Source organism: Pleurodeles waltl, chromosome 3_1 (assembly GCF_031143425.1).
Source record: "Pleurodeles waltl isolate 20211129_DDA chromosome 3_1, aPleWal1.hap1.20221129, whole genome shotgun sequence".
Lineage (NCBI taxonomy): Eukaryota > Metazoa > Chordata > Amphibia > Caudata > Salamandridae > Pleurodeles > Pleurodeles waltl.
The window spans coordinates 1,943,719,420-1,943,743,331 of NC_090440.1; the positions used below are offsets into that span (position 1 = coordinate 1,943,719,420).

The 23,912-nt window shown below is 44.0% G+C and overlaps 1 protein-coding gene across 7 annotated transcripts in view; it reads right to left on the reverse strand.

Moving 5' to 3' along the window:
* Positions 1-23,912, reverse strand: part of MYO18A (myosin XVIIIA) — an 805,500-nt gene that overhangs the window by 702,856 nt on the left and 78,732 nt on the right. For all 7 annotated transcript variants that reach the window (XM_069226228.1, XM_069226223.1, XM_069226221.1 and 4 more), the window contains exon 2: positions 9,668-10,791. In XM_069226228.1, the coding sequence (XP_069082329.1) occupies positions 9,668-10,684 (1,017 nt within the window). In that variant the 5' untranslated portion in view covers positions 10,685-10,791. The remainder of the gene's footprint in view (positions 1-9,667; positions 10,792-23,912) is intronic.

Below are 23,912 nucleotides of genomic sequence, written 5' to 3' on the forward strand. Positions count from 1 at the left end.
ACAATCCACAGGCAGCCCTATCAGGTACCAGAGCCCTTTAAAAAGGCTACTACATAAAATTAAGTGCCATGGTGCAGGCTTTAAAGGTTGTTCACACCAATGGTCCCTGTCGGGATCCAGTGTCCCGGATGGCATTTTAAACCTGTGAACCCTAAGGTAACACCAAAGAGAAATTTCATAAATCTTATCTAGGTAAATAACTTTTCCCCAAATTGACGGCCTTTGTAAAAATCTTGCGTCACACAGCTGTGCAACTTTTCCATTCCTTTCATGTAAATTTCATATCATAGGGTTTGGGGAATTGTATGCCTGAAAAACACATTTTTATTTTGTATTTGTATTTTCTCCCATAAACACCCACTTTGTAGTCAGCTGGCTTTAGGGGCTATTAATCCCCATATAAGAATTTCCCCTTTCTTGAGATTAAAGTCTGTAAAGATTTTTCTAGAGATTGAGAGTATCCAAATGAAAAAAAGATGGTTTTAATTGCAATTATAACTGTGCTGAACAATCAAAAGTCAGTTATATTTGTCATACACTGGCATGGAGATGTCCACAACTTGGGGATTACTGGAAAAACGTCTACAAGAAAATTGAAGAAAACACAGGCAAAGCAGTGCCCGACACCCCTTTTGTGGCTCTGCCTGGGCTACGTGACGGACATACCCGTCCGGGGCACGATGCCTTGTTGCAGTGATGCTCCTGCAGGCGAAACGCTGGGTAATCTGGAACTGGGCAGGAGGATGTGCCCAACGTCAATGACTTGATAGCAGATGTTGCATACTGCCAGAAGCAATTGACGGAGTACTGGTCATGCTGGCCACCAGCAGGGGGCAAGATATATGGGCTCCTCTGTAACTCTACTTCGCAGTGCAATCTGCAAGGAGGTATGAGGATGATGAACTGGCTGCTTACAGACCAAAGCAATGGGTGCAGAAATCTGAAAGGAGATATGGAAACAGCCAGACCAGGGCGTTGAACTCTGACCTGTCCTGTGTGCGGAAACCAGGGGAGCGCTGCACGCTAGTGCCACACTACTACATAGGCCCGAAGCACAAATATTTCCAATCACCACTGTAAGTGAACCCACAGATCCTAATCTACTAAGGTATGATGTACTTAGAAAACGCATGTGTGTACCTGCTGTACCACTAAAACCAATACATTTTCTTTTTAAAAATTGCTATACATTCTTATTAAACCATATTTTATTCACCACTATCTTTTCTGTCTATGACTGTCATTTAAACCATGGTTATCCTCGACAAAAAAAACTGAAAGGTCCCTCTTGCACTGGAAGAAAATCCCAGCATGTAAGGGGCATTAGGTATGTTATTTCTGAATAATGGCCCCCACTTTGGAGGGGTCTACCTTCAGAAATAACCTGAATAGATATACTGTGCTGGATCTGCTGCCATGGATAATTTTTCTCCTGAAGCAACTCCCACCAGGTACAAGGCTGCTCTTTTGAGGGACAACCTTTAAATAGGCTGGCCAATAACAGCTAGGATGATCGAGGTGCTGCGTCGGTCGCAACAGCAACACCACGACCAGCCCACCAAACCACAAATGAGTTTAGTTTTTCCTGCAGAATCGGATTTCTGATACCTTGTCTGCATAGGCCACTGCAGCAGGGACATAAGCCCTCAGGCTTGTTCTACCAACTTCACGGACAATGTCTACTATATTTTGGTTCATCTGCAAGTCCCTTGCTTTTGTTGCACCCATAATCTGTAATAACGTTACTTGATGGTTTAACTAAAATGAATACATAGATTATTCTGGGGAAGTCCTTCCACGCGGACTCCGTTTCCCTACTGTGAATCTTCTTTGCAGGCACCATCCTCAGCTCATCTGCATGTAGGCCTGGATATGTTCAGAAAGGGGGTGGATACATTCCCTCAGTCACAGAAGCATACAACAGACCCAGCAGGCATGTGAACTATTGCCAAAGCCTAAAGTTCTGAAGTTGTTTCTGCACGCAAGAGCCCTCCTGGGAAGATGTCACATATTTACAGCTAGACAAAAGTAGGAAGCAAAGAGGAAACCTTCCCGAGCCATGTCTGCTGGTGAAAGCTATCCAACAGGAAGCCATGCAGCAGAGTGTGACTTACATCCAAATCGAGAACAGAGATGCAAAAGTAAGGTATTTCCTACATTTTAAATGTAACTTAATGAGCAGAAAACACCCTCTTATTCAACATTCACTGAATCTATATTTCTTTTAGCATAAACATGTATACTTACACTTGGATAAAGTTTGTAGGGTCACAGACAGTGCTTAATTTGTGAAATAATGAGTGCCGGTGCCCAAAGCACTGCTCAGAAGCCCGGCCAGTGCTATTAAATTTCAGAGGTCCGAATACTAATGCTGCATAATCTTCAATCCACCTCAGGCCTCTTTAATCCACTGCCAGACACTCCCTGCCCCTTTAGCTCAGTCTTGCAGGTCCAGCAGTCTCCCTTGGTGACTGTTTTTCAGTTTTTCTCTTCCTCCTCCTATCCAGTTTGTGTGTTTTTCCCCCTCTTGCTCTCGGAATGTGTCTGATGAGAAAAAATAAGTTCCAGTCCCCAAAAAATAAGTGCCTTGGGCCCCACCAGCTCAAATTAAGAACTGAAAAAAAAGATTGAGGAAAAAAAAATCTTGTTTCATCTCAAAACTCAAGTTGTACATAAAGAATACATTATATAGGTGTTCTCCAGTATTTAAGTCAATTTTAGAACACTACTCTTGGAGGAGAGAAGGTGAGAATCGCTTTATTGTTGAAGCTTTTAGATTTAGAGAAAACATAAAAATTGATGGCACCGAGCACGTTAATAGAGAAAATTATCAATATATCTTATAACATGTGCTTGGGGGTAAAAGCCTTTCTTTATGTGAAGACTTAGAAATGTTGTTTCTATCTGTCAATTATATAAAATTCTCGACTGAATACCAAAATGTAAATTATTTAAATCAATAGTCTATGATCAAACATAACACATATTTGAACCTTCCTGCTTAGCGATGATCAATGCTTGTAGAAACTAGCACAGAAGTTCGTACATCGCTATGCAGAGCGGTGTTGGACATCTGCAATGGACAGCTTATGGTAAAGTTGTGAGATGTCCTATGCAGTGCTTAATTTGTGCTTGTTTTCAGTGCGGGGCACAGGCACTTATTTTTTAGGGCTGGCACTTATTTTTCTGCCTCAAGCATTTACTGCGAGCAAAAGACCCATATGGGAAAGATGGAGGAAAAGAAAAACGAAACATCGTCACAAAGGGAGAAATCAAAGCTGCAAGAGTGAGCTGAAGGAGCAGGGTGGTGCATGTAAGGGAATTAAAGAGGTCCGAGATGGCTTTAGGATTACGCTGCCCCAGAACTCCGTGTTCGCACATTTAATTGCAGCAGTCGCGTGTTTAAGAGGGCTTTGGGCACCGGCACGTTTTTATTTACAAATTAAGCACTGATCCTATGGATATCAGAAACTCTGAGTTGGCTTGGCTTTGTTAAAACAGTATGGGGCTGTGTGGGCTGAACGAGTCTACCAGCTTCAGGAACTGGCCTTCTTTCTTTTTAGACGGGGATCCTACTGTCTTGACTTCCCCATGTCTCCCAGCCAGTTTGTGTGTCATTCAGCTGCTAATGCTGACCTGCTTGGTCATGGCGAAGATTATTGGTACACCATTAAGCGGCTACGAGTAATATTTAACGTTAACACCCAGATAATTACAATCATTAAAACTGTAAAACCATCTTCAGCCACGAGAATCTATGCTGCAGGGCAGACTCCCCCTGCTGTTGCTCACTACTAACAAATGTGCAGTCTTTTGGATTATTTCTCATGACCCTCGCATTATTGCTAAAGTTTAGGAGTAAAATGGCACGGCTGGCTCACATCTTGCCTATAACATTAGCATTTCCTTAGTTCTGTGTATCGTTCCATTTAAGCTCCAACCACATATTTACAACAAGTGCAACTGAATAGATTGAAGCATAAGTGGACCACAATATAGAAGATGGAACAGCTGGGTAATGTAGTTTCACAGTTAGCCCTACTGCTGTGGGTCATCAACACACGGTTACTTATCCGCAGACACAAATGAAAGTCAGTACTTACGATGTTGCCTTACCACAGCAATGCACGTCAGAGTGCTAGAGAGCAAGGGGGTGTCCATCTCTGGTGCCTCAGAGCAGGACACTTCTGCTGCCACCATGACAAACACAGGTCTACCCAAAATGCACCTTCACATCCAACGCCTTTGATTCCTGTGCGCAACCTCTCCATGGCCCTTCATGCTACCTTGGAGAGGACACAGTGGTGCCCAAGCTCAGCAGCTGTAAATATTGACGTCCACGTTTACTAACATGCCATAATATCCAGAAATTGACACCTAATTTTTAAGGCATCCGACCACTCAACCTCCTAGAACACTATGTACCTCACACTACCCTGTTAACTGCAAATCATAACTCAATTTTGAAATATAGGACAGGATCCCCATAAGTACCCTAAAACGTAACATTCCCACTAGACACAAAAGTAAATGTCTGCCAGAGCAATTTAACACAGGGGGAACCTCAATGATCGAATACCATAACCCAATCTGACACCTGCCTCCTGTGTTTCACAAGAGTAGAGTGTTTTGTTTAAAAAAGGATACCACTCCCCCTTGTCCACTACAAACCTATCATTGCTGCTCTAAATATTTACTTTTAAATTTGCACCAAAACAGTAAGAAACTGCATGAAACACCACCCTGACCCGCTCATCCTACTCCATTTCTTCAAAAAGGAGACGCCAACTGCGATCCATAAACACTTCAAAACCTAAACAGTGGATAACAAAAATTATTTGAAAAATCACCATAAATTATTGCTTTGAAGAAAAAAAGAAAACCTAGACAAATGTAATACTAGTATGTGATAATTTATTTCACAATGCTTCTTAAAAATGTTTTTTCACAAATTGTCTCGAATTTATTGTGTATTTATTCACCTAACTAATCTAATCACATAGAATATTAGGCGGTTTGTGAACGAGTGCAATATCTCTGCCCTTGAAAGCAAATTAAAAACAAGGGGCTGGTGTTTTCCTGCTCTTCGTAGTTACAGTATTCCTCTTGTAATAGGAATGTTGGACTACAGTAGAATGCTATTAAAGCAGAAGCAGGCTTGCACCTGAATTGGACAATTTATTTTGGGCATTTCCCTAAGTATGCACTCTTGCTTCCGCTTAAGAAGGTTGCTATAATTCTTTGTAGAACTCACACATTACATATCCGGACTAAATTCCACCATTTCTTTTACTATAACTGTGAGCTGACTTTGCGTTGTTAAGACATTATGGGGCTGTGTAGGCTATTAGCTTCAGGAAGAAGCCGTCTTTCTTTTTAGATAGTGATTCTACACTCTGACTTCCCTATATCTCCCAGCCAGTGTGTGCGTCATTCACCTGGTAATGCTGACCTGCTTTGCCATGACGAAGATTATTGGTACACCCTTAAGTGGCTAAGAGTAATATTTAACACAAAATCCAGGTACAAACATTCATTAAAACTGGAAAACCACCTACAGACACGAGTATACATGCTGCAGTGCAGACTCGTCCTGCTATTGCTCACTACTGACAACGGTGCAACGTTTAGGAACATTTCTCAGGACAATTTAGCACAATCATAGTACTGTTAAAGTTTAGGTGTAAAATATATTTCATGCTGCACATTTTGCATATATTATGGGCATTTTCTTAGTTGTGTGTATATTTCCATTTAAATTCCATGCAACACATTTACAATAAGTGCAACTGAACAGATAGAAGCACAGATGGATCACAATATAGAATATGGAGAAACTGAGTACTGTAGTAACACCTTACTGCTGCGGGTCATCGACACACAGCTACTTATCTGCAGACACAAACAGAAGTCAGTACTTCCAATATTGTCTTAATACAGCGATACACATCGGGGTGCTAGGGAGCAAGGAGGGGAAATCCTTCCATCTCTGGTGCCTCAGAGAAAGACACTTCTTCCACCACCATCAGAAGTCCTTCAGGGGCAGAAGTGGAGGACACAAGCAGGACAGAAACCAACAGTATGACAGATCACCAAGAGCAGCCCATGCACAGAAACATTTTAACAGGTTGGATTGGAGGAAATAAAAGGACTCCAGCTCAGGGTTGGAGAGGCAAAGTGCAGCTAATCCAATTCCAAAATGTGTCACTTAAAACTGGAATGGGGTCAAAGGGACGGGGAGGCCATTTGTAAAAGAGGGCATATGAAAAGAGGATTAACACAATAAGCACCAACATTTAAACCATTTATGTCTAAATTTATGTCTAAATATATAAAGAGGATAATATAAGAGAAAAAAGGGAACTTTATTATAGAGAAAACAAAGTTTCGAAGTCTTTATTAGGACATATAGCCTGGCACAATATCTCATAAAAGGTGGACCTTGCAAAGAGTTACAGAATGTCTCTTGGTTCATCCAGTCATAGGAATAAAATCAGATTGGGGGCATTGTTAATGGAATGGGAGGATGCGCTCTATGTCCCAGTACATACACATCACCTGTTGTGCCCCGTGGGTGGACCTGAAGGTCTAGTATTGACACCAGGTGTCCACCTCTAGGGTAGGTGGGTGAAACCAGTCTCTATATACCGGGATGCTCCACAGACGTGCGTCATGTGTTAAACGGTGCAGCATGTGGGCCTACGCAATGCATCTTGTTAAACCACTCCTGCGTCACACGTTGCGTCATCGTGTGATGCAGCCCGTGAGGCCGGAGGCGCCAAAGAACAGCAGCTTTGTGGACAAGTGACCTGTCCTGTGCGCCTGTTTTTCAGAACCTGCCACTCGTACCCATCTCTTGATGCACCCTAGATCCCCTCGCCTGGACTTGGAGAGCAATGAAGTTAGCACAGGACTTGTGCGTCGTTTTTCACAAATGTACCTGAACACGTGCAAATTAGGATTGCATCCTCAGTCATTTGATTGCAGAACTATTCCTATTTCAGATTTCTGCCGCGCTAATGCTCCAATGACCTAGTTTCGTTTTTTTAGCATCGATAGTTCCTGCATAACACCTCAGGGCAACCCTGACGTCAGATTGGAGTTTTATGTGGCACACAGAAGTTTCTGCTCGTCCCTGTACTTCTAGAACACGCACTAAAGTAAGATCTTTAGGAGTCCCCGTCGCTGCTGCAGGCTTCTCCAAGGAGTACTTGTGAGTTACCACGAGCTCTCCATTCTCTTGTAAAAACTAAATTAAAAATGCACGCTTGTTTTAATTAATATATGAATACCAAAATTTAAAAAGTGTTTACTCAAGACGGAACTGTCATAAGCTGATGTTTGGAGATAAGTTCTTGCATTTCCAAGATATATCTAAAGTTGATATTTGAGTGATAAGCGTTTGGGAGACGTATTACTAATATTAGTAACTTGGTAGGAGGGACATTGCAATGGAGAGGCATTTAACTGTGATAAAGGTTTTTTAGGGCGAGTGCAAAGTGCTTAGTCCTTCTTCTAATCTCTCTTTAGAGGGATTTTAACCACGTATATACTACGTCAGTCAATTTCATTGGTTCGTGGGATTGCCTTTTAAAATAAATCTGATTGTTTTCTTTCGTGAAAGGCATGCAAACGTCATGCCTTTTCCGGTGTTTAGTCCTCCTCGAGAGCACCGGTAAACTACTGGAAACATACGAGGATCTATGTTTTCCGTAGGGTTTCTGGACTACTTTTTCTCTTTATTTCGCAGCGCGATCGTGCTCGTTTTTTTTTTTTTTTTCATTTAACATGGCAAGAAAAGTCCGGTTAGGAGTTTACAACGCTAATAGCTCTAACTCAACGTAATGCGAGACCCGCTGCATTGCAAATGCTTGTTTATTTTAAAATTACTTCTTACAACCATGCCTGATGCACTTATGCGATCACTGCTGGTAATCTTGCATATCGCGGCCACCAACATATTCATGATTAATGCGTCACTATTGCAACACTAATACTATTAGTAGTTTCAGGTGAATTTCATTGCCTATTAGTAGCTGTTATTAATGAGAAGGTTGAAGACCCCAGCCATAGACTGTCAGGACATGCAATACTGCAAGCACTGCGGGGAGATACTGTTCCCCAACAGGGTATGCTTTATGTCACAGTAAGCTCTGGAGAGAACCCCCTCTCACCAAAGTTACTGCATGTAGGAGTTGTGTTGTTGTCACGCTCTGTGGCTGATTGGCTCGTGCTACTATGAGCTTTTCATCGTAGAGATCCCATTCACCCCCTGTGCCCTGCATGAATGGTTACTGTGAGCTCTCCAATGTAGACCTCCCTCTCATCTCCTGTAGATGTATGTTTTGTGAGGCCTGTAGAGGACTTCCTCTGCCACTTTAGTTCCTGTAGACCCTGCAGGGACCCCCCCGCTTGCCAACTTTCCACTGTGGGGGGTCTCATTCACCCTTGTTCCTGCATGACTTGTGTTTCTGTGAATTTCCTATCACCTCCTGTGGCTGTATGCCTTATGTCACTGCGAGGCCCGCAAGGAGCTTCCCCCCCACCAGCTATATTACTGTAGACCCTGAAGGGAACTCCCTCTCTTCAGGATAGTTCCTCTAACAGAGATGCACCACCCTCCTTCTCTTGATCTTAATTTAAGACCGAAAGCATACACTAGCTTAAGATCTGGATAAAAATGTGCCAATCATATCTCGCACAACAGCACCAAGAGAAACGGCAAACACAGATGCCAACAAGATAGATTCCTCTGAAACAGATATCTGCTCATGATGTTGCAGGGACAATGAGTGCGGCAAGAGGGTTGTTCCAACACCCACATGTGATGTATGGCACCATAACAGTACTAGCACTGTTGCCCGACTACAGAATCCTGGCACCACCAGGGACAGCAGCTGATCCCGGGAAATACTGTGCTACTACTATACCGAGAAGGTTAACACACAGAGATGCTTTTAGATTTTGGATTTTGAGGTTTATCACAAATACATGTTGATTGAAGAGATATTCTAGAGAATGATGTCCCGAGGCTCTTACAAACTAGTCATCTTTTAATAAAACATTATGCAGTCGTTTTAGGAATGCAGTTCTGGGTAAAAAAAGAGTCTGATTTTGTAACCTGAGATGCCCCATCTGGGTAGAGGCCACAAGCATATTCGTCCGCTTGCCCCTCCCCACCCCCAAATGTTTACTCTAAGCAGTTCAATACAAATTTGCAGGTGTTAGTGCCTCATCCAACAAGCAGGGTGGCCCACACCACGTTCCACATCACTCTGCCCAGTCTGTTAATTCAATGAGAAAAAGGCAGTCTATGTGTGGTATATGAAACACATGAAACCTACTTCTGGAGATATACACGCCTTTCTGCTTGAAAAGACTAATGAATTATCTAATTCAAGGTTAAGTAGTTTCAGACTGTCTTCTGCAATATAATCTATCTTTGTCAAACACTGGTGCTTCCAAAGTATTTGAGTGTACAACTTTCCCTTCGTTAGATCATTATGACTGCCCTCAAACCACATTCTCTACGTTTGTAACTATATAGTTTTGCTATAATGCCTTTAAAAGGGGGCTAGACAGTCAACTTAAGCAAGAATGAAAAACGTCTATTTATAGTTACATGCCTTTGTGTCAAAACAAGATCTGTCACAGCATTAATACTCACATCAAAAGCCTCTTTCCGCAGCCCCTCTCTGCTCCTCAACCAGCAACGGCTCAACTCGCCCAGCTCCAGAATTGGCTGCACTTTCAGCCTCACGGTGTCCCCAGATTGACGGATCATTTCCACAATCTCATCCCGGGCTTTGCTCTCAACATTTCGGCCATTGATTTCCACCAACCGGTCCCCCGGCACTAGTCCCAAGGCCAGGTCCTTAGTGCCGGCTCCAGGCTCGGCAAAGTGGACCACCCTCCTGTAGACCTGCCCATCGGCTCCTCGGTCTAACATGGTGGTCCTGCGCAAAGAGAAGCCAAAGTCACCAGTTTTTCTCCTTTGAAGCTCCAGTTCCCTAGGCTCAGGGGGCTGTGGTGGCAACACAGGGGGTAGTTTCAAGTCAGCAGGAAACGTTTTGCCCACAACCTCAGGCACCTTGACTCTCGGTTGTGGTTGAGACTGAGCTTTGGTTGCATTGAGTTCACGGGCCTGGCTGTCAAAGACACGGATTTCCACCTGGGGGGACGGCGCAGCCGAATGCTCAGAGGGGGTGGAGGTCTCAGACAGGCTCTCATCTCTGCTCTTCTGGGAGAAGGAAAACCTCTTCACTATCTGAGCCATCTGTGACTGGGAGTTCTGCTTGGCCAGTGAGCCAAACTTGGCTGCCCTCTGGAGCACAGAACCTCTGAAAGTCACCTCCTCGGTTGTCTTCAAGTCGTCACTGGAGCTAGCCGTACTCAGATGACCAGAGTCCAAAATTATGCTCCCTCTGTTGCTAATGCTATCTGAGTCGATGTCCGTCAGGTGAAGCTCAGAGCTGCTTGCCACTTTGATGGGGATCGGGTTAGAAATTTCCAGTCTGGTCTTGGAATCCCGCTTAGAGGACCGATTGATGTGAAAGAACCCCCGCCGCATGCTTATCTCCTCCAAGCTTTTCAGCTCGTCTGCTGACATTCTCTCTTTTTTCTCTTTCTCTTTCTTTTTCTCTCTCCTCGACCCATCCTTGTCTTTTTTTATCAAGTTGAACATTTTGGGCTGCTTACAACATGAGGGGTCTCTTTCAAATCTAGGAGGAGATGGAATGTTTCAGATCACCCGCAGCCCTTTGGGGAGCAGCCTTCTTTCAGGTTTTCGGGCTGTGGAAACAAAACAATACAATGAGGGGTACAGCAAGAACAAAAGTCTAAAATATTATACAATGGCTAAACTCTCAACCTGCAATAAACTCACTTGCAATTAATTCGTTTTATAACATGAGACAAAGTTTATTTGTGTGTATGTCTCTGTATGAATATGGCACTTGTATTAGCATGAGCCTTGCCAAAAGGCAGAATTGTCTAGCCCAGTGGTCAACCTTTTGACTTCTGTGGACCCCCACTTTATCATTACTGGAACTCGGGGACCCCCATTGGATCGTTATTGGAAGCCGGAGACCCCCCCACTGAGTCATTACTGAAAGCTGGGGACCCAATTTTCTAATATTATTTAATATTCTAAGCAGTTGCGGACCCCCAGGGGTCCCTGGAACACATGTTGGGAACTACTGGTCCAGCTCCATGACATTATGGGCAGTCATTTTAAACCTAGAATACCCACCTGGAGCGTTTATGTTCCAAAACAAGTGTCTGGCATCAGCAGGAAGAAGGACTAACCATTAAACTAAGAACATCCACAGGCTGTACTCAAATCCCTACTTTTTGTGGTTACACTTGCTGAGGGCCCTTCCTTGTTTCCAATAGGTGGATGGCAGGTGAAGCAGATACAAAAAAATAAAAATAAAAACTGTGAAGGTGGCTTGTTCTGCGAACAGTGACTATATGGACGCAAGTACGATGTTGTTAGAACTGGACACCCGGCCAGCAGAGCCAACCCAGTCCAGACCAAGTGACACAGTTTGCGACATCTGGAGACCTTCCAGTTCAACATCATTGTGCACCTGCTTGATTCACAAATTCTGGTTCAGGCTGATGTTTATGGGTGCAAATAAAACCTATGATTATGGAAATTACACCAGGGGGGATGGATAATTCAGGTGAGGGGTGAGAATATGCATGCTGCAAAGGAGGCAGGGGCCATGAAGTGATCAGTAGGAATGTTGGAACACCTATAAAGTCAGTACTGAGAAGACATGCACTAACAACCCCAATGACACCCACCACCCCAACTGCAAATCAAGCTTTAGTAGTAAATATTGGTTGCAGCAAGAATGGGCTTAGGGTGGTAACGTGACGCACACCACATACCCATGGAGTCAAGAGAACAGAATTTCAACAGGAAAAGGGAGAGAACAGGTGCAAGTGCACATTTTACCCGAACCTAAACCTGCAGACTGTCCATCTGTGGACAATTCCCAAGAGAGAGACCGACGGTAACAAGAATGTGACCACCGGAAACAGGAAACGTCTTGGAAATCTAAGACCTTCTTACATTTCAGAACATACAAAAAAAGCAGATCAAGTATATAATAAGTAGATTTACGCAATTTTAGGGGAACAGGGTCCTTTGCGATTGGCACTGTTCAGTGGTCTACCTTGCTGGCGTTTTCCTATTTGCTGGTGGATGTGCTTGCTGTTGTCCCGGAGCCTGAAAAAATATGGGATGAATTTTCATTTCATCTCCTGCTTGCTTTATTACATCACTTGTCTTTGTGACCTCATGCTGTAGGATTTCTTGTGTTACTGAGTAGGATAGCAGTAAAGAAATATGGCATTACATTAGCTCGCATGTCTTTAACTGGACCGCAGATTCCTAAGCACAAACGGGAGATGCTTAAACTAGGCCCTGCTTAAAGTGACACTGTCCTTGGAACTTAAAATTGATGTACGCTTCTGCTCCAAATATCTGAAGTTAAAACGTTCCCTTTCCACAGTCAAAACGTGTGTTAAACAGCTCCCGTCTGTGATTTAGCTCTGAAGAAAATTATTTAATACAGAACTGAGAGGGTGGTGGTATGTTTTTTTGCTGCAATGAGCCAGAAATATGTACTCATCCCAAGTTTCTGCTATTGGACTCGAACACTTGTCAGTGGTGTGTGAAGGAAACACTAATGTAAAGGCAAGCAGCTGTCCCGGGGTGCAATTCCTTAACAAACATCTCAATAAATCACTTTCTTGGTCAGAGCAGTCCAATTAGGACAGGGCATTGCTGCCAGATGTCTAAGAATTGCTGCGACCTAGGCTGCGACTGTTTTTCGTTTTCTAAAATATTCAGTGTCTTGAAACATACCATAAACAAAAAACGTCAAGAAACAATCAGCTAAATATTTAGCCACAGGAGGGGCCGAGCACATCTGCACACGTTTTACATAAATCTGCTCAAAACCCCAAGGCTCTGAAAGGGCATTAATTACATTTTGAAGTATGTTTCAGGGTGTAGTAAGTCAGTGAAGCCAGACACTCCGCAGGAGTTGACTCCATTTGTTTATCGTCATTCTCACAGTAACAGAGCCCAATGACTGAAGTGGGCTGAACCATTACCCACCCAGAATGCTATGATGAATGGAAGTAGAGTGTAAATGACTCGAAGACCAATGGCAGACAGAGCTGGTCCAAAGACCCCGAGTATCTACATGTATGTATAAATTATATATAAATGGATGAATCTATTATTTAGCGACGTTCATAATACAAGATCCTGGCAAACAGCTAGGCCTGTCAGGCCTTCCAAAGAGATTCTAGAAATAATTATTACAATGCACATCTTCTACCCCGAGGGTTGAACAAAGAAGATAACCAACACCAAGATCCTTCCCTACAATTCAGTGGTAACAAAATATTTGCCTACAGGCCTTAGCACAGCGTAATCATTCACCTTTAAAAATGTAAAGTGAGGCCTACTGGATTTCTCTTACCATTTCATAGCAAACAGATCAACCTATGACCTATGACGTCTGACATAACGTTTCTCAGTGATCTGATAAGGCCATTAGCCTTTACCAGCGATTTTAACAACACACAACACATTTTACATTTTTCCTTTTTTCCTCCTCGCTCACCCAGCTGGAACCTGAATATCTTGTCTTTTCACATGGAATCATTTGCCATTGTTACAACTAGTGTACCCCTTGCCCAGTGACCTGCAGGTGGCCAAGACTTTCCTGTCATTCCCAAAGTTCATGGGTTGCTACATACGCTTCTGGGGAATATAAAACTCCAACTTCCTCATCTTAAAATCAAGAACTCCCCCATAGAGTAGTATGCTACTCGCCCACTATTGTACTTTGGCACCTCAGCAGTCGTAGGAAGCACCATATAAAATGAATCACAATACAGTGTAATAATCTCCCGCTCTAAAATGCTACAGTTTGGCACACAACCATGACCTTGTGGCATGCTATACCACAAGAAGCCTAGCACATTAGGCACTTGTCATTCCTATGCCCTACTTCAGAAACACTTTTACAGTGCACACTAAGCAACTGGTGGCGGATTCTATCTTCTCACACCACCAGAAGACAAAGAAAGAGGGTGAGCCAATGTCAGTGAGTCCTACATGCGGTGAATATGTGTGGTTTGCCTCTCAATGCTACAACTGAGGGCTGCAGATTAAGTCTAAGTAGGTAACACAGTACATGAATCAAGTCAAGTCTTATTCAGCAAAGACGAGTGGAATGGGTCTGGAGATATAAGTATGGGATGCAGTTGAAGATCTAAGATGCACAAGGTTTTAAGACTGCCAGTGATGGGCCATTATTATCATGCAGCTCCTTATACCATTCCTTCTTTGCCACATTGCATCATCCTAGGTGTGAGTTTTCTCTGAGGCAATGAAAGGGTGACGTGGATACCTGGTGGAGTGACAAAATGTACTCTTTCTACCACAAAGGGGGCGGCTATGGGTCACAACCAACTAATGCAATCATATATCATCAAAGGCAGCCGTGTGGGTATTCAGTGAAAATAGAGAGCTTAAAGTGACACTATAGTTAAGAATTATAAGAATATCTTACTTTACCTACATATAGGAGACCACACGTGCATACCAGCACATACCTTGCTTTATAAATCACCGTCCTGTCGCCCGCTATTCATGCAGGCAGAGATCTACTTATAATGCTGATTCCCAGAGCATTAAGAAAATGATTTGTAAACATTGGCATCTTGTGAGCTCTGATTCAGTGATTGGATCTGAGGTACCACTAAGTCCCTTGATCACATATAGCAAATCCTCTTCTCTGAAAGATATGTTCGTACACAGTTATACGACGTCACAGATGGTCCAAGGGGGGTGGTTTACGGAACAGCAAGGATTTTATAAGTGTGGTCACTGCAAAGCATGTCGAGCAAGTAAGAATGTTAAGGCTTACCTATTGCCTACAGGGCAAAACAGATATGTTAACAAGTTAATAACAGGCAATAGTGATTTCTGTGTTTATGTGCTGGTTTGCCCGTGTGGTCTTCTATATGTAGGTAGTACAAAGTTTCTGTTTAAAAAAATAATATTGGAACACGAGAGCCATTAGGAATGTTGATCCGGATTATCCTATGGCAAGACATTGGTCTCTGTTGCATAAAAAAAAATGCTGATGATTTATCCTTTTATGGTATTGACAGGGTCGTCCTCAACAAACTAGGAGGAGACAGGGAGAAGATATTTAGGATTATGGAATCAGAGTATAAAATTCAGTTGAACAGCCGTATACCTGGAGGTATGAACAAAGATGAGGAGCTTTTTGTGCATATTGGCTAAAGCTTTTCTTCTTTTTCACCTTTGGTTTGAAATTGTACAGATTATGTTAACTAATAGCTATTTTGGTTGTTTTCATCAATGTAAATTGTTCTTCATCTTATGTGGGTTTGTGTCAGGGAGAATGAATAATTAATGTGATTGGAAGGGATTTTGCAGATATGATTTTGATTTTATTAAAAAATTATGATTTGTTTAAAAGATGGAAAAATCAGTATTATTTGTCCATGAACAGATGATGATGATAAATGAAATTGAATTATGCTGTGATATTTGTGGACAAAGTAATACATGTTGTCTATGTTAGACCACTGGGCCAGAATTATTTATTTAGTTTAGTTAATTTTATTTATTCATTTTTTTCTGTAATTTATTTATATAAATTATCCATTATAATAGTCAATCTCCAAATAAGGTTGTATGCCCATATGAAAGGTATAGCATGAGTCTGTTCTTATACAGATCACTAATGGTGGTGATTTTTCTATGTCCATGATTTCCCATGAGGATGTTGGAAATTTGTTTTTAAAGGTGATTGGGCACTTGTTTTCTAGTTTTTGCTGTGAAAAAGATCATCAGATCGAAACACGTTGCCAAATAAACTTTTCTTGTGAATCACCGTCCTGGAGTGCTATCTTGGTGTCCGTGTGAAAACTGCGGCACTTGTATTTTCATGTTAGCAGGTTTACGGCTTCCCGCAGTATTGCACCAACCTCGTGAGGTGGAAGCGATCAGCATCAGCTGGGTGATATATATATATATATATATATATATATGCACACATACAACTGCACATTACTGGATTAAAAATACATCAGATTTCAGTTTTGTAATTCTTAATGTCCGAATATGAATGTCAAATTACCATCAACAGTTTGGTGCAACACAATATTTGCATAAATATGTGTGTAAAAGTTATACCTCTTTACTCCTAAACTTATATATTACGATCTTTATTTAATGGATAAACTGAGCCCGCACATATAAGAGACACACAAAGCACCAAGAGGCAGATGCTTAGATTATGTTTTACTTTTTGGGTTATCTCACACTAGTCTACTGCTGAACTTGCAGGTATGATACGCATTTTAACTGTAGTACAGAGACCTTCATCCAACTCTTTTGATTTCCTGCAGCAACTCCCGAACACAGAACTATAAAGCATACTAGAATCAGACACAGCCATTTACAGGCCTCTATTAAAACAATATAACACAACACACACATATAAATGATACAGATGTGGGCTACAGAGATGGAGATGACCTCCTGGGTCTAACAAGAATTCGGCTCTATCAGTCCAAAAGAGGACACTTCCTCAACTCTCCACTGACCTGTATTTATCCCCTGCCTCTATTAAAGCAATATATTTCAACACATCTTCTCCTGTTAACAAAAAAAAATGTACATAAATAAAAAAGAGAATTAAAGATAAACTTTAATAACCTATACTTGAAAATAAAACTAATCTAATCTTCCTTCGCCATTCTCACCTTCACACACATTATTGATAAGTCTCCTACACCATTATCCTCTCATTCACACACACAATCTGACAACCATTTAGGTTTTCTCCTCCTTCTTCTATTTCCATTCAGTTCTAAATCTCTAGCTCCTAGATCCAGATTATTATCTTTAACCTCTTAAATGCGGGCGTCGGCCACTGGCCGACGCCCACACACCCTCCCTGGTGCGGGTCACGACCAGTGGCCGACACCAGGAAGGGCATTAATAAATCCTCGGGTGCGTCGCACCCGAGGATTAATTTTTTATTTTTTCCCCCCCCCCCGGGAGACACGGAAGCTACCGTGTCTCCCCCCGCCTCCCACCCGCCCCTTTGTGACGTCAGCGCGCCGCGAGGCGCGCTGACGTTGCAAAGGTGTTTTCCCCATGAAAGCAGGAAGCAGCCTTGCGGCCGCTTCCTGCTTTCATGGGGAAAACGGCCTTTTTCACGTTCGGGAAGGCCTCGTAAGAAAGGGGAGAGTCTCCCCTTTCTTACGAGGCCTTCCTGAAAGTGTTTCCTGGCCCCCGATCGCAGCACAGCTGCGATCGGGGGCCAGGAAACACTTTCAGGAAGGCCTCGTAGGAAAGGGGAGACACTCCCCTTTCTTACGAGGCCTTCCTGAAAGTGTTTCCTGGCCCCCGGTCGCAGCTGTGCTGCGATCGGGGGCCAGGAAACACTTTCAGGTTTCCTGGCTCCCCCGATCGCAGCACAGCTGCGATCGGGGGGGTCAGGAAACATTTTGAAAAGGCCTCGTAAGAAAGGGGAGACTCTCCCCTTTCTTACGAAGCCTTCTGAAACTGTTTCTGGCCCCCGATCGCAGCTGTGCTGCGATCGGGGGCCAGAAACAGTTTCAGAAGGCCTCGTAAGAAAGGGGAGAGTCTCCCCTTTCTTATGAGGCCTTCTGAAACGGTTTCCTGGCCCCCGATCGCAGCACAGCTGCGATCGGGGGCCAGGAAACCCCACTAGACACCAGGGATTTCACTTTTGGGGGGCAGCCCCCCCCGGAAAACGGGCCGCCCCCCCCCCCGGATAATATTCCTAAAAAAATAAAAAGGTAGGTGCCCCCTGGGGAGGGGGGGGGGGTGCGATCGCGCCCCCCCCCAGGGGATTTTTTTTTTTTTCAAAAAAAAAAAAATGAAATGACAGGGGGTCGCCCGTGGGCAGGGTGACCCCCTGTGGGGGCAATTTTTTTTTTAGATGTTGTAGGGTTTCCCTGGGGGCCATTTTGGCCCCCAAGGAAACCATACAACAACTAAAAAAAATATATGTATATATCTATATATATATATCTATGTAGATAGATATATCTAGGTACATGGATATATCTATAGATATATCTATGTAGATATATATTTATATATATATATATATATAGGTAGATCTGTATCAAAGAGATTTATAAAGCGCGCTACTCACCTGTGAGGGTCTCAAGGCGCTGGGGGGGGGGACGGGAGGGAGGGAAAGGGGCTAGGAGGTTCACTGTTCAAAAAGCCAGGTTTTGAGGCCCTTCCTGAAAAGAAGTAGGTTTTGGGTCTTGCGAATGTGGGTTGTGAGTGCGTTCCATGTTTTGGGTGCAATGTAGGAGAAGGATCTGCCCCCGGTGGTGGTGTGTTTGATGCGGGGGTCAGAGGCGAGAGAGAGGTCAGCTGAACGGACGTTTCGTGTGGGGGTGTGGAAGGTGACTCTCGTTGAGGTAGGCAGGGCCTGTGTTGTGGAGTGATTTGTGTGTGAGGATGAGGATCTTGAAGGTGATCCTTTTGTCAATGGGGAGCCAGTGGAGGGATTTGAGGTGTGGAGAGATGTGTTCGTGTCGGTGGAGGTCGAGGATGAGTCGTGCTGCTGAGTTCTGGATGCGTGTAGTTTGCACTTGAGTTTTAGAGTGGTGCCGGCGTAGAGGGCGTTTCTGTAATCAAGCCTGCTGCTGATGAGTGCGTGAGTGACAGTTTTTCTGGTCTCTGTGGGGATCCATTTTAATGTTTTTCAGTATACGGAGTTTGTTGAAGCATGAGGAGGTAAGAGCGTTGATTTGTTGGGTCATAGAGAGGGAGGAGTCTAGGATGATGCTGAGGTTGCGTGCGTAGTTGGCGGGGGTGGGTGCAGGGCCTAGCGTGGTGGGCCACCATGGGGGGTCCCAGGTTTTTTTGGTGAGGGCCAAAGAGGATTATTTCGGTTTTGCTTGAGTTGAGTTTCAGGTGGTTGGCTGTCATATATACATCACTTTTGTCAATATGTGTGTGGTTTCCCTGGGGGGAAAAGGGTCCGACTTGTCTAGTGGCAGTTTTAGTGCCATAAAGAAGCGCAGAAGGTTTATATGCCTACTGCAAAGAGCACATCGGTATTTTATGTAAATAGCTGAGTACATTAGTAAAGTCTATGGAGAGATGAAGGGCACTTTTGCTGGGTGGTAATGAGGGAATCCGAGGAGGAGGGAGTGGGAGCACCAATAATGATTGTTGGACTGGGCGCAGGAGGTGCTAAAGACTGTGACGAATGGTATGTGACAAGGTGTTTTTTGAGTGTCTTGAAAGTACGTGCTGATTGAGGGAAGAAGCGCAGGTAAGGTGGCCTCTACTGTTGCACGTATCTCACACACACCATCGATTTTGTGACTGTCTACGTAGGCTAGTGTTTTAGAGCAACAGTTTAGCCAATAGCAGAGATGGCATCTTGATGGATGACTGCTGCCTGCACTCGGGTTATAGAGGACCGCTCTGACATAGGATCAGAGACTGAGACATCAGATACTGAGGCAGCATCTGAGGGATAGGACAATGGCGCAGACTCTGGGAGTGATTTTTCAGTCAGAGGAGTCCCATTCGAAAACTCCTCTTCCAGTACATTATGAGGGAGGTGATGAGGACAGTCCTGCTGTCCCTTCGCAAGCTGTTCGTGCAACTGGGTAATAGTGGGTTAGGCCAACCCAGAGAGCAGGTGAATGCGGCGGCAAGCAGAGAGAGAGTGCTCTCTTGGGAGCTCACCAATTTAGTTCAGCCCCAAATTCCACCACCCAAATCATATTGTGGAGACATCAAAATTGTCTATGGCAAAACAAACTGGTTTTGTAAGGCAGGCACCTGTGTTTTTGGTCCTGGATTCGGCGGCCATATAGAGAAACACACTAAACCCAAACATTTCTGGAAACTAGACATTCGGGGGAGTCCACAGAGGTGTGACTTGTGTGGATTCCCCAAAGTTTTCTTACCCAGAATACCCTGCAAAGCTGAAATGTTGAGAAAAAACTCTATTTTTCTCGCATTTCTGTCACACAAACTACAGGAATATGCTGGGATCCACAACATTCCTACCACCCAGTGACTCCTCACCTGTCCTGATAAAAACACTACCCCACTTGAGTGCCTACACCTAGTGCCTGTGTCAGGAATGGATCACCCCAGGGTCAACAGCTGCCTCACGTAAGGACCAACATTGACCGTTGTGTGATCTATTCCTGTCGCAGGCACCAGGCCTAACCACACAAGTGAGGTATCATATTTATCGGGAGACTTGGGGGAACGCTGGGTGGAAGGAAATTTGTGGCTCCCCTCAGATTCCAGAACTTTCTGTCACCGAAATGTGTGGAAAACGTGGTATTTTAGCCACATTTTGAGGTTTGCAAAGGATTCTGGGTAACAGAACCTGGTCCGAGCCCCACAAGTCACCTCATCTTGGATTCCCCTGGGTTTCTAGTTTACAAAAATGTGCTGGTTTGCTAGGTTTCCCCAGGTGCCGGCTGAGCTAGAGGCCAAAATCCACAGGTAGGCACTGTTTTCTATGAAAAAATGTGATGTGTCCACGTTCTGTTTTGGGGCATTTCCTGTCGCGGGCGCTAGGCCTACCCACACAAGTGAGGTATCATTTTTATCGGGAGACTTAGGGGAACGCCGGGTGGAAGGAAATTTGTGGCTCCTCTCAGATTCCAGAACTTTCTGTCACCGAAATGTGAGGAAAACTTGTTTTTTTAGCCACTTTTTGAGGTTTGCAAAGGATTGTGGGTAACAGAACCTGGTCCGAGCCCCGCGAGTCACCCCTCCTTGTATTGCCCTAGGTCTCTAGTTTTCAGAAATGCACAGGTTTGGTAGGTTTCCCTAGGTGCCGGCTGAGCTAGAGGCCAAAATCTACAGGTAGGCACTTCTCAAAAAACACCTCTGTTTTCTTCCAAAAATGTTGATGTGTCCACGTTGCGCTTTGGGGCGTTTCCTGTCGCGGGCGCTAGGCCTACCCACACAAGTGAGGTATCATTTTTATCGGGAGACTTGGGGGAACGCCGGGTGGAAGGAAATTTGTGGCTCCTCTCAGATTCCAGAACTTTCTGTCACCGAAATCTGAGGAAAACTTGTTTTTTTAGCCACTTTTTGAGGTTTGCAAAGGATTCTGGGTAACAGAACCTGGTCCGAGCCCCGCGAGTCACCCCTCCTTGTATTGCCCTAGGTCTCTAGTTTTCAGAAATGCACAGGTTTGGTAGGTTTCCCTAGGTGCCGGCTGAGCTAGAGGCCAAAATCTACAGGTAGGCACTTCTCAAAAAACACCTCTGTTTTCTTCCAAAAATTTTGATGTGTCCACGTTGCGCTTTGGGGCGTTTCCTGTCGCGGGCGCTAGGCCTACCCACACAAGTGAGGTATCATTTTTATCGGGAGACTTGGGGGAACGCCGGGTGGAAGGAAATTTGTGGCTCCTCTCAGATTCCAGAACTTTCTGTCACCGAAATCTGAGGAAAACTTGTTTTTTTAGCCACTTTTTGAGGTTTGCAAAGGATTCTGGGTAACAGAACCTGGTCCGAGCCCCGCGAGTCACCCCTCCTTGGATTGCCCTAGGTCTCTAGTTTTCAGAAATGCACAGGTTTGGTAGGTTTCCCTAGGTGCCGGCTGAGCTAGAGGCCAAAATCTACAGGTAGGCACTTCTCAAAAAACACCTCTGTTTTCTTCCAAAAATTTTGATGTGTCCACGTTGCGCTTTGGGGCGTTTCCTGTCGCGGGCGCTAGGCCTACCCACACAAGTGAGGTATCATTTTTATCGGGAGACTTGGGGGAAAGCCGGGTGGAAGGAAATTTGTGGCTCCTCTCAGATTCCAGAACTTTCTGTCACCGAAATCTGAGGAAAACTTGTTTTTTTAGCCACTTTTTGAGGTTTGCAAAGGATTCTGGGTAACAGAACCTGGTCCGAGCCCCGCGAGTCACCCCTCCTTGGATTGCCCTAGGTCTCTAGTTTTCAGAAATGCACAGGTTTGGTAGGTTTCCCTAGGTGCCGGCTGAGCTAGAGGCCAAAATCTACAGGTAGGCACTTCTCAAAAAACACCTCTGTTTTCTTCCAAAAATTTTGATGTGTCCACGTTGCGCTTTGGGGCGTTTCCTGTCGCGGGCGCTAGGCCTACCCACACAAGTGAGGTATCATTTTTATCGGGAGACTTGGGGGAACGCCGGGTGGAAGGAAATTTGTGGCTCCTCTCAGATTCCAGAACTTTCTGTCACCGAAATGTGAGGAAAACTTGTTTTTTTAGCCACTTTTTGAGGTTTGCAAAGGATTCTGGGTAACAGAACCTGGTCCGAGCCCCGCAAGTCACCCCTCCTTGGATTCCCCTAGGTCTCTAGTTTTCAGAAATGCACAGGTTTGGTAGGTTTCCCTATGTGCCGGCTGAGCTAGAGGCCAAAATCTACAGGTAGGCACTTTGGAAAAAACAGCTGTGTTTTCTATAAAAAAAATAGGATGTGTCCATGTTGTGTTTTGGGGCATTTCCTGTCGCGGGCACTAGGCCTACCCACACAAGTGAGGTATCATTTTTATCGGGAGACTTGGGGGAACACAGAATAGCAAAACAAGTGTTATTGCCCCTTATCTTTCTCTACATTTTTTCCTTCCAAATATAAGAGAGTGTGTAAAAAAGACGTCTATTTGAGAAATGCCCTGCAATTCACATGCTAGTATGGGCACCTCGGAATTCAGCGATGTGCAAATAACCACTGCTCCTCAAAACCTTATCTTGATCCCATTTTGGAAATGCAAAGGTTTTCTTGATACCTCTTTTTCACTCTTCATATTTCAGCAAATGAATTGCTGTATACCCAGTATAGAATGAAAACCAACTGCAGGGTGCAGCTTATTTATTGGCTCTGGGTACCTAGGGTTCTTGATGAACCTACAAGCCCTTTATATCCCCGCAACCAGAAGAGTCCAGCAGACAAAACGGTATATTGCTTTCAGAAATCTGACATCGCAGGAAAAAGTTACAGAGTAAAACATAAAGAAAAATGGCTGTTGTTTTCAGCTCAATTTCAATATTTTTTTATTTCAGCTGTTATTTTCTGTAGGAAAACCTTGTAGGATCTACACAAATGACCCCTTGCTGAATTCAGAATTTTGTCTAGTTTTCAGAAATGTTTAGCATTCCGGGATCCAGCATTGGTTTCACACCCATTCCTGTCACTAACTGGAAGGAGGCTGAAAGCACCAAATATAGTAGAAATGGGGTATGTCCCAGTAAAATGCCAAATTTGTGTTGAAAAATTCGGTTTTCTGATTCAAGTCTGCCCGTTCCTGAAAGGTGGGAAGATAGTGATTTCAGCACCAGAAACCCTTGGTTGATGGCATTTTCAGGGAAAAAACCACAAGCCTTCTTCGGCAGCCCTTTTTTCCCATTTTTTTGGAAAAAACAAAATTTTCACTGTATTTTGGCTATTTTCTTGGTCTCCTCCAGGGGAAACCACCAACTCTGGGTACCATTAGAATCCCTAGGATGTTGGAAAAAAAGGACGCAAATTTGGCGTGGTTAGCTTATGTGGACAAAAAGTTATGAAGCCCTAAGCGCGAACTACCCCAAATAGCCAAAAAAGGGCTCAGCACTGGGGGGGGAAAGGCCCAGCAGCTAAGGGGTTAATGGATTCCTCAAAATATTTATTACTGCTTGAATCATCATCACTCCTTCCACAGCTACTCAACCCACTGTCAGTAAGTTTATCCTTTTCCACTACCAACTTGTTCCTCCTTTCAGAACCCTCCTTGCCAATTAACTCTTTCGCTTCTTTCCCATTAGTATTCTCCTCATTAACACCACAAAATGTGTCTTGTCATGGTTCT